This window comes from Babylonia areolata, chromosome 2 (assembly GCF_041734735.1).
Source record: "Babylonia areolata isolate BAREFJ2019XMU chromosome 2, ASM4173473v1, whole genome shotgun sequence".
Taxonomy (NCBI): Eukaryota; Metazoa; Mollusca; class Gastropoda; order Neogastropoda; family Buccinidae; genus Babylonia; species Babylonia areolata.
The window spans coordinates 6,831,844-6,842,507 of NC_134877.1; the positions used below are offsets into that span (position 1 = coordinate 6,831,844).

Sequence of the window (10,664 nt, forward strand, 5' to 3'; positions counted from 1 at the left end):
CAAAAACAGAACAACAATGACCCATCTGAAGTGCCTTTTGTATTTCTATTTGTATTTCTTTTTATCACAACAGATTTCTCTGTGTGAAATTCGGGCTGCTCTCCCCAGGGAGAGCGCGTCGCTATACTACAGCGCCACCAATTTTTTTTTTTTTTTTCCCTGCGTGCAGTTTTATTTGTTGTTTCCTATCGAAGTGGATTTTTCTACAGAATTTTGCCAGGAACAACCCTTTTGTTGCCGTGGGTTCTTTTACGTGCGCTAAGTGCATGCTGCACACGGGACCTCGGTTTATCGTCTCATCCGAATGACTAGCGTCCAGACCACCACTCAAAGTCTAGTGGAGGGGGAGAAAATATCGGCGGCTGAACCGTGATTCGAACCAGGGGTCCAATGCACCAATCCAGCCTACGGACTCAAGGCTAGCCTACGGTCAGGCTCGATTGGTGCATTAGACCCCAGCACGCTCAGATTCTCTCGCTTCCTAGGTGGACGCGTTACCTCTAGGCCATCACTCCACATTTTTGCCCCAAACAGAGCACTACAATGCATTCAAGATAGTCGTGTCCGACTATGACCATCGAAGCAGTAGTGGAGGCAGCTGCTCTCACAACTACCTGGGCTAAGAATTTTGATCATAATGGAGAGTGACTTGCTCAAGTCAGTTGTTTCGCTTGTCAGTTTAACGACTTCTCTTTTACGAAGTCCTTTAAGTAATTTCCTGTAACTGTATTTAGAGGGGTTTTTTTTTCTTCTTCCAAATTTCACCCACATTTTTACCCTCATTTGCCCAGTTTCCCCCAACCCTCCATTCATCCACATCTCCCACCCCTTCTAACCGATAATACTCAGATGTATTCATAAATACTTTAACAAAATGTCTTCAATCACCGATATGTGTGACGGGACATTAGGCAAAAATTCCTCCTTGCTCAAGTTTCATCCCCATTCTCTCGCCCGAGGGGGGTGGGGGGGGAGCGGGGGGGGGGGCTTTAGGACAGTCGGTGTTGGGATGGTCCCCAAAGGCTAAGGCTTCAGCACTAAGAGCCAGTGCAATCTTGCATCCTAGTTTGAGAGTTCTTTTACAAGAGACTAAGCTGTTTTCCTGTTGCAGTGGAGAAACCATTGATCATACTGCTGTCATACAACTCTCACTTCGCTGTTGGCCCATCCGTGAGCTTCTATCAATCTCTGATATACGCCGAGCGTTAGTCATTACCAACTTCTTGGTTTAAATCATCTTTAATTATTCAACAATACACATGATTACAATGCAATGAATGACAAAAGAGCATTAACAAGCTTAAAGCTTATACTGTGCTCACAACGTTGCACTTCAATTTTATCATGACGGCTGATGAACCATATTATGAATTGTATCAAATAACATTCATAAACCTTAAGTAATGAAATAATGAAATAAAACAAATAAACAAACAGTACATAATATAGTAAAATAATGCTAATATCAATATTAACATGAGATTAAATTTATTATCACCATCGTAACTGGCCTAATAGAAAAAGAAGAAGAAGAAGAAGAAGAAGAAGAAAATTTAGAAGAATGGTGGGTAAGGTGGTGGGGGAGGGGGAACAGAGGGGAGAGGAGAAATTCTGACAGATCATTGGCCAATCCATTCAACTTTGAATATTTGGTCAGTCAAATAAATCCAACATATATTTTACGAATAGAATCATGTTGTACCCTTTCTTCACGATACTTTCTAAGCTAAAATCTATTTGAATCGGAGATAAACTGGTGAACAGTTTGAAATATGAATATATTTGTATGATTTTGGAGAACAGGATCTCCATGCAACAAAGTTTTAACGTGAATGTAGTTTGGAGATAAATTTAAGATTGTGTTTACCAACTTCTTGTTTGTCCAAATACGCCACAGCCGTCACCAGGTTGGTGTTGTGTATAACTTTGATGAGTAACGTATAACTGTGTATCACCTATCTCGTCAACTAAACTAATCTGGGCCCGTTGATGGTCACACCGTGGAGTTCACATTGCAGGCCTCGCAGTGAAAAGTTGATGGAGCAACATGTGACTTCTTCTTAATAAAGATTTTGTCTTGTCTTGTCTTGTCTTGTCTTGTCTTCCATCGCCTTTTCTCGAACAGATGTTGTTTTTTTGTTTGTTTGTTTTTCCAAAGTTGTGAGAATTCGCTTCACACTGGCTCGCTTGACCCTGTCTTTCACAATTTGCCTCCAACCAGCACGGTCTGTTGTGATGCTCTTCTGCTTGGGTTTGGTTGGGGTTTTCTTGTGTTCTTTGTTTGTTTGTTTGTTTTTTAATGGCATCAGAGATAAGGTCAATGCCAGAAAAATCAAATCTATACCAGAAATAGTAAAGCTGCTCCCCATCCCTGATACATCAAGTTTCAGGTGGCTAGGCTATGTCCAGAGGAGGACGGAGGGGGGACCTATCCCAACAGATTCTCTACGGGTAGGACCCACGTGAAACTGGGTATTGTACTACGGGACGTCCGTGCCCCCGACACAGGGCTTACTGCACCACTACATTAAAACAATGAAACGTCAGTCCAGAGGGCTTTGCCGATCAAAACACAGATACTGGGGGCGCTCGATCAGTATTGTATGATTGTATAACTCTTTTTTGTCACAACAGATTCCTCTGTGTAAATTTCTGGCTGCTCTCCCCAGGGAGAGTGCGTCGCTACACTGAGAGCGCCACCCTTTTTTCGTGTTTTTTTTTTTCCTGCCTGCAGTTTTTTTTATTTGTTTTTCCTATCGAAGTGGGTTTTTCTACAGAATTTTGCCAGCGACAACCCTTTTGTTGCCGTGGGTTCTTTTACGTACGCTACGTGCATGCTGCATACGGGACCTCGGTTTATCGTCTCATACGAATGACTAGTGTCCAGACTACTACTCTAGTGGAGGGGGGAAAATACTCGCGACTGTGCCGTGATTCGAACCAATACGCTCAGATTCTCTCGTTTCCATGGCGGACGCGTTTCCTCTAGGCATTCACTCCACTATATGAATGCAACTATGTGGGCATACTGACGCAGAGAATGACTGTTCAAGCTTATCAATGTATTCTTCCTCAGCTTTCATGCATTTCCCCATTTAAACCTCGTGTCCAGTCTCCAGACCATGTTGAATAGGGATAACCAAAATAACACCTTCGAAGACAGCTCGAACATGGCTTCAGAACTGTCTTCCTTTCAGCTGTAGCTTCTCCAAAGGGAAAGGGGACCCATCTCAAGGGGATAAATCAAGGTGACCAACTGTACACTATATTCCGCCAGAGAGTCAAAGGGTGCTGCTGCAGTGTGTTCACTGGCATTGCCATGACGCAGCAGGAGTGTGGGGACACAGTCTGCACCATACCTCATACACTTTGTGTGGGCAGTGGTTGGCATTCTAGTCTCAGGTTACTGTCTTTCTGTCCTGAAGTGTTGTGGTGATTAAATGGCCCGAATTTTGAAAAGAAATACACCACCATGGTTTTGCCTGTGCTTCTGGTTCTTCTCATTCTTACAGGTGGATTCTCTCCAGGGAAAACCCCAGACTGCTGACTGTTGCTTTGTTTCGGGATCACACTGAAATACCTACAGGATGAAATTGTGGACGTGGGCAAGGGGGCTAGGTTATTGTTACGAAATACCTACGTCTCGTCATTGATTGCAATGTGCCACACGCGACTTGATCTTTAGAGCATGCGTGTGCTCCGATAAACCCTTTCCTTCTTTTGTTCATAAGTTACACTGCACTAAACCTTTAGTCTTGGTATTGACACTAATCAATCTGTTGTGACAATAAACCGATGTCCCGTGTGTAGCATGCTCTTAACGCACGTAAAAGAGCCATGGCAACGAAATAGTTGTCTCTAACAAAATTATGTAGAAAAATTCACTTTGATAGAAAAGCAAAGACACCTTGCAAGCAGAAAAAAAGAGAGAGAAAATGGATGGCGCTGTACCGTAATGACGCGCTCTCACGTTGGAGAGCAGCCAGAATTGCACACAGAGAAATATGCGGTGACAAAGAACAATACAATACAATACAATACAATGTAATGTGATGCGATGCGATGCGATACGATACGATACGATACAATGCGATACGATGCGATACGATACAATGCGATACGATGCGATACGATACAATGCGATACGATGCGATATCATGCGATGCGATATGATACGATGCAATGCGATACGATACGATGCGACACGATACGATACAATGCGATATGATGCGATGCGATGCGATACAATGCGATACGATACGATACGATACGATACGATGTGATGCGATGTGATGTGATACAACGCGATGCGATGCGATACGATACAATACGACGCGATGCGATGCGATGCGATGCGATACGATACAAATCCTGGTCCGTGCGCGTGAATCGAACTTCGCTCTCTGGCGGGGCGCTTTACTCACCAAGCCACCCAAAGGTTCAAAGTTTCAAAAATCATTTCATCCATAAACCCAGTTTGGGCATATCGAAACACAATAAAGAAAAAAAAAATAGGTTCACCTCCTCAAGACTTGCGATCGCATGCTGAAGAAAAGGGAAAGAAAGAAAAAACACAAGAAAAAGAAGAAGAAAAAGTGAAAAAATGAGAAGACAAAAAGGTCAAATACAGTGTATACTCGATTACGTACTATTGAATGACTATGACAACAGTAAGAATATCATTATATAGTTAAAATAGATATTGTGGAATTTATCAGTTATAGAAGACCTGCAAGACACGCATGCACACACGCAAATGAATAATCCTCCATTCAAAGAATGGAAGAGAGAGACAGAGACACAGAGAGACAGAGACACAGAGAGAGAAACAATAGCCCCCCTAGAAATACATACATCACTTGTAGCGTCTAGCAATGTTTTCCTGGCGTAAAAGGAAGACAAAGAACACCAGTATTGTCGTAAAAATCCAATAATGATTTTCCAAATTTTTACCAGATTCAAAACCACTTTTTTTTTTCTTTTCTTTTTTTTTTTTTTTTCGTCGAGGAATAAGAAATAAAGTGTACTGGATTTCAGTGTGTTGTGTCCTATATAACAGAATGGTTTCATAAATGCTTTTCTGATGTCTGAAAAGTACCCATCTCTTGAAAACGGTCCCCCGGTGAAAAACCAAGCACATAGTTAGTTAGTTAGTTAGTTAGTACCTTCCATGGCAGCGATGCAGGAGATGAAGGTTGTCAACAGAAGCAGTGTCACAAGGGCGCGACCCATGGTGAGGATCGGCAAATTCCCAGGTAGACTCGAACCTCGGGTCTGGGTGACTCACAAACTGGCAGAGAGCACGGTTCTCCCCTGTCTGTATTTCACGGTAAGTTGGTTCTCTGATTTGGGAGAAAATCAATGAGCCAGTGAAACTATGAATAACAGAATATCGAATATTGGGACGTATCCGAAAATAGGTATCTCTTTTTTTTGGGGGGGGGGGGGGGTGGGGGGGAGGGGTTGGGGGTTGTAGGGGGGTGTAGGTGGGATATACGTATATGTATGAACGTTTTCGCAGTTATTCTAAGATGTGTGTGTGTGTGTGTGTGTGTGTGTGTGTGTCTGTCTGTCTGTCTGTCTGTCTGTCTGTGTCGGTGTGTGTGTGTGTGTGTGTGTGTGTCTGTATGTCTGTGTGTCTGTGTGTTTGTGTGAAAGAAGATAAGATCTGTTTTGTTTTATTGCCCAGATATTTTTTTTTCAAAATGTAATTTGTATTTCATTTTCAATGTTTAAACAAACATTGGTGATATATACATAGGTACCTAGGTACATACATACACATACATGGATTCATGGAAAAGGGGGGGGGGACATAGGAAAACTGTAAATATCACAAAAGAGACCACAATTAACATCCCATGTACCGGAGAAAGAGTACATCATGGAAAGGATTTCGCTTGATTTACAAATGTTCCACACTATGGTCTAGACGCCAGTCATCCGAATGAGACGATAAACCGAAGTCCCGTGCGCAGCATGCACTTAGCGCACGTAAAAGAACCCACGGCAACAAAATGGTTGTTCCTGGTAAAATTCTGTAGAAAAGTCCACTTCGATAGGGAAAAACAAATAACACTGCGCGCAGGAAAAAATACAACAGCAAAAAAAATGGGTGGCGCTCTCAGTGTAGCGATGTGCTGTCCCTGGGGAGAGCAGCCCGAATTTCACACAGAGAAGTCTGTTGTGACAAAAAAAAAAGATAAATACAAATACACTAAGAGTCGATGCAAAAATACACTGGAGGTGTACACAATTGGGAATATTTCCAAAGGCCAACACTCCCCAGGGATGCAGCATTAAGAGCCAGCGCATATTTAACTCATAGTTTCAGAGTCGTGGTCCCTTCACAACAGACTACGCTGTGAATGAACTCCCATTGCAGTGGAGAAACCGTTGATAATACAGCTCTCACTTTGCCGTTGGCCCAACTGTAAGCTCTGATCTAAATAAACCAAGGTGAAGTACACACAGACAGAAAATGCTAACTAAATTCCAAAACGTAAGAAAGAAAATAGACAGAACAAGAGAGGAAAGGCCTTCAAGACTCACTTGTGATACACTTTTTTTTTTTTAAATCCAAGCTTTTTATCTATTGAGTATAATTTCAAAATGTAATGTTTAAGATGAGAAAGATCAGTTTAAAGCAAATTAAGTCCCCTAGCATTAATTACAGAGTAATTTCCCTTCTTTACCTATATGCACCAAAACGTTTGCATAATAAATATAACTTCCATGCTTAGCAAAAGAAGTTCCTGTTTGAACAAAAAAATGATAATAATGACTGCTCTTGTTGTTGTGTCAGAATATCAGATCAAAGTGCCAAGTTTAGAGAATACAGAAAATATAAATATAACAGTAAATGCAGTTTGCATATAATTAGGCTTCTTTTTTTTTTGTTACTTTTTTGTGCCCATCCCAGAGGTGCAATATTGTTTTAAACAAGATAACTGGAAAGAACTGAATTTTTCCTATTTTTATGCCTAATTTGCTGTCAACTGACAAAGTATTTGCAGAGAAAATATCAATGTGAAAGTTTACCACAGACACACACACACACACACACACACACACACACACACACACACACACACACACACACACACACACAACCGAACACCGGGTTAAAACATAGACTCACTTTGTTCACACAAGTGAGTCAAAAATGAACGGGACAAGTCGATAAACTATGCGACATGCTGTGAGTCAGGTAACAGATAATACTTGTCCATAACCGTTGTTCAAAACGTGTTTGCAAAACTGAACGCGTTTCGGAAAAGAAAAAAAAAGTCAAGCCATACCAACACATCACCCGTTTCTTCTGACTCGTGGTTACATTTTTCTTCCATACGATTTCGCATCTGGCACACGTGCACAAACAAAGAGAGGGAGGGAGACAGAGGCAGGAGAGAGACAGACAGACAGACAGACAGACAGACAAAGAACACATAGGAGAGATAAGCAAACACACTGAACAGTGAAAATGCGAAAAGTGGTTTTTCGGGGTTTTTTTGTTTGTTTGTTTTGTTTGTTTGTTTTGTTTGTTTGTTTTGGGGTTGTTGTTTTTTTTACTGATAAAAAGACACACATAAACACACACACACACAAACACACACACACACACACACACACACACACACAAGAGAGAGGGGGTGGGAAGAAAGACAGAGACATTTTCTTTGTCAAAACAACACCAAAAGAAAACCAACCAACCAAACAACAAACAACCAAACAACAAACAAACAACCGAAACCTTCTCTTGAGCATGCCACGCACACCCACGGGCCACGCGCTCAAGATGGATTGCTTCAGTCCCAGGCAGACAGCAGATATGTCCAGCACATAAAACCATAGCCTCGTGTCCCAGCTACCTTACATTTTTATGCAGACGCAGACATGAATATGCCAGAGTGTCAATCTGTGTACGAAGACGAATATACTCAACCACACACCGCCGTATTTTACACCGCAGTTTGATCCCTTTGTGCCAGTTGGTTGCCTGCTTGGCTGGCTGTATTTTGTTCAGTCGTTTTCCTTTGGCGTTATTTTTATTTTCAGTTTTGTTGTGTGTGTGTGTGTCTGTGTGTGTGTGTGTGTCTGTGTGTGCGTCTGTGTGTACGTGGTGTGTGTGTGTGTGTGTGTGTGTACGTGTGTGTGTGTCGTGTGTGTACGTGTGTGTGTGTGTGTGTGTGTGTGTGTGTGTGTTATTTTGTCTTTGTTTCGTTTTGCTTTGTTTCTAAAGTCAGTCCGAACCTTGATATTTTCGCCTTGTGCCGACGTTTCAGCGACGAACGAATTCACTTTTTTTTTCTTTTTCATCCCAGCTGTATATCGTGTTTGTTTTCGGTTTTAGATTTTGGACATTGTCATTTCTGCATAAATTATGCAAAAGACAATTCCATATTTTTTATTCTAAAACGAAAAGAAAGAGGAAAAAGACGAAGATTTAAAGATAGATAGAAAGAAATAAACACAGAGAGAAAGACAAAGAGAGAAAGAAAGAAAGAAAATATGCTAAAAATCTCATTTGTATCTCATTACTTTTCGACTCGTGGCTGAAAGCTGACTTCTGAAGAAGAAAATATAAATGAAAGATACTTTTAGAAAAAAAAAAAAAAAAAAAGAGAGAGAGAGAGAGAAGAGTTAATCTTTTGTAAATAGAGGCCAAGAAAGAACTGTTCATATCGTAGTTTAATGACTGGACCAAGGCACTTCATATTTTGCAGATCAAGTTCCAATGTACACATTTTTTATGCGATTTTCTTTCCCAAGAATTCTGAAATTTCTTAACCAAGATTGGCCTCGGGTACCGAGCAAGAGGAAGAAAGAGAGGTATACAAGAGATTTTGCTAACTGGAATGAGCTAAATCTATTCGGATGACTATCACAAACTTACACACACAAAATATTTGACGTTTGTGTTCCATATTTTATCATTGTTCAGCAAGGAATGATCATTTGGTTTTGGTTATTGGGTTTTTTTTCTGACAAAAGAAATGACTTAAATACCAGTTATCTTGAGCTGTGTCCCATCACGGCTGAACAGTAATGAACGTGCAATGGATAAGAAAAAAATCCAATTATTCCATTTTCAGTTCAACCCTCTCGTCCTATTCTCGGCGTAAACTATGCGTAAAATCTGAATCAAAAGTGAGAAAGTAGATCCAAAACAAGATTTTTTTTCTTTTTGCATAACGCGATGTTGGAAGTGAAATTTGCTTGGAATGGAATGGTATGGGATGGGATTTGAGATCAAGAAACTGTGTGGACTTAGTTGGGGTTTTTTGTTTGTTTGTTTGTTTTTTCACAAGACAACTTGTTTTCGAGATATTGTTTCCTGCTGAAAACACCATGTACTCTGTGTATCTGCCCAAACTGCAAATAATGAATTTGAACTGAACTTATTTGACAAACAGCAACAAACAAATCCGGAATTGTTGTTGCACAAAACCCGTCCTAAAAGGATGCGAGAAGCAAAGCAGTTTGACCAAAGCGATATACAAACTATCGTCGAAACCAGGTTTACTGCAGACCAGAGAAAGACACGTAATTCGAAGCAGTTTTCACTCCCCATGAGCTCGTAACTTTATTTGCTTATTTATCATCATTTTGTCTTATTTATTTATTTATTATTCATTTACTATTATTATTATTATTATTATTATCATTATCTTATTATTATTATTACTACTACTGCCTTTTTTATATTATAATTATTATTTATCTATTTATTTAAGCTCATCTATTATTTATTCACCTTTTTTTCCTTCTTCTTCTCAAGGCCTGACTAAGCGCGTTGGGTTACGCTGCTGGTCAGGCATCTGCTTGGCAGATGTGGTGTAGCGTATATGGGTTTGTCCGAGCGCAGTGACGCCTCCTTGAGCTACTGAAACTGAAACTGAAACTCGCCTCTACTAAATAGAACGTAGAAAGGGAAACATTGCAGAGTCCTCGCTCATTCATTCAGGTGACTAATGAACAGTTTCTGTTGTCTGTAACCAAACATAAGACTGTCTAGCTGTTATCAAACTACGAACACGATTTTCACATTAAAAAAAAAATCATTCAAGCGATAAAACATTTTACAACAGTTGATAACTATTAGAAAGTATGACGTTACCATCTATATATCACATGGACAATAAGAAAAAGCACCAGAAACGTTTTACAGTAACAAACAAAATACAAAGAAAATAAACAAAAGCGATTGTGAAAATCATTTCATTGATTTGATCGTTGGGTTCCAGCTTTCATAAACAGCAACGATAACGTCCCTTGTTACATTCAAAAAACCACAAACGTATTGTCTTATTGGGGCAGTATTGTGCAGAGGGCAGTTGAGAAGCAAAAGTGAAAGCATCGATACTCACAGACACGTGAACCAACTCTCTGTTTGGGGGGGGGTGTTGCACACGAGTGTGTGAAAGCTTTTATATAACATGAGGACGGTCTGTATTGATCTGGTAGTGTATGTGGGCGTATCTGTCGTCTTGGGGCCTTCCGTTGACTACAAACAAACCACTCGTCCTGTGCACATTTCTGTCTGTGTGCTTCAGCGTTTCAGTGCCTCTCAGTCTCTCTCACTCCCTCTCTCCAAAAATTCTACTGGCAGAGTTTGTGGCACAAACAAGAAGGGAGAAGACATTAAGAATTTGTACATTTTG

At 40.6% G+C, this 10,664-nt stretch overlaps 1 protein-coding gene across 2 annotated transcripts in view; it reads right to left on the reverse strand.

The window, feature by feature from the left end:
* Positions 1–10,405, reverse strand: part of LOC143297105 (uncharacterized) — a 36,507-nt gene extending 26,102 nt beyond the window's left edge. The window contains exons 1-3 of one of the 2 annotated variants that reach the window (XM_076609280.1): positions 10,371–10,405; positions 9,910–9,992; positions 5,166–5,342 (exon numbers count right to left, since the gene is read on the reverse strand). In XM_076609280.1, coding sequence (XP_076465395.1) covers positions 5,166–5,232 — 67 coding nt within the window. In that variant the 5' untranslated portion in view covers positions 5,233–5,342; positions 9,910–9,992; positions 10,371–10,405. The remainder of the gene's footprint in view (positions 1–5,165; positions 5,343–9,909; positions 9,993–10,370) is intronic. The other variant, XM_076609287.1, reaches the window with a different exon arrangement.
* Between the last annotated feature and the right edge of the window lie 259 nt (positions 10,406–10,664).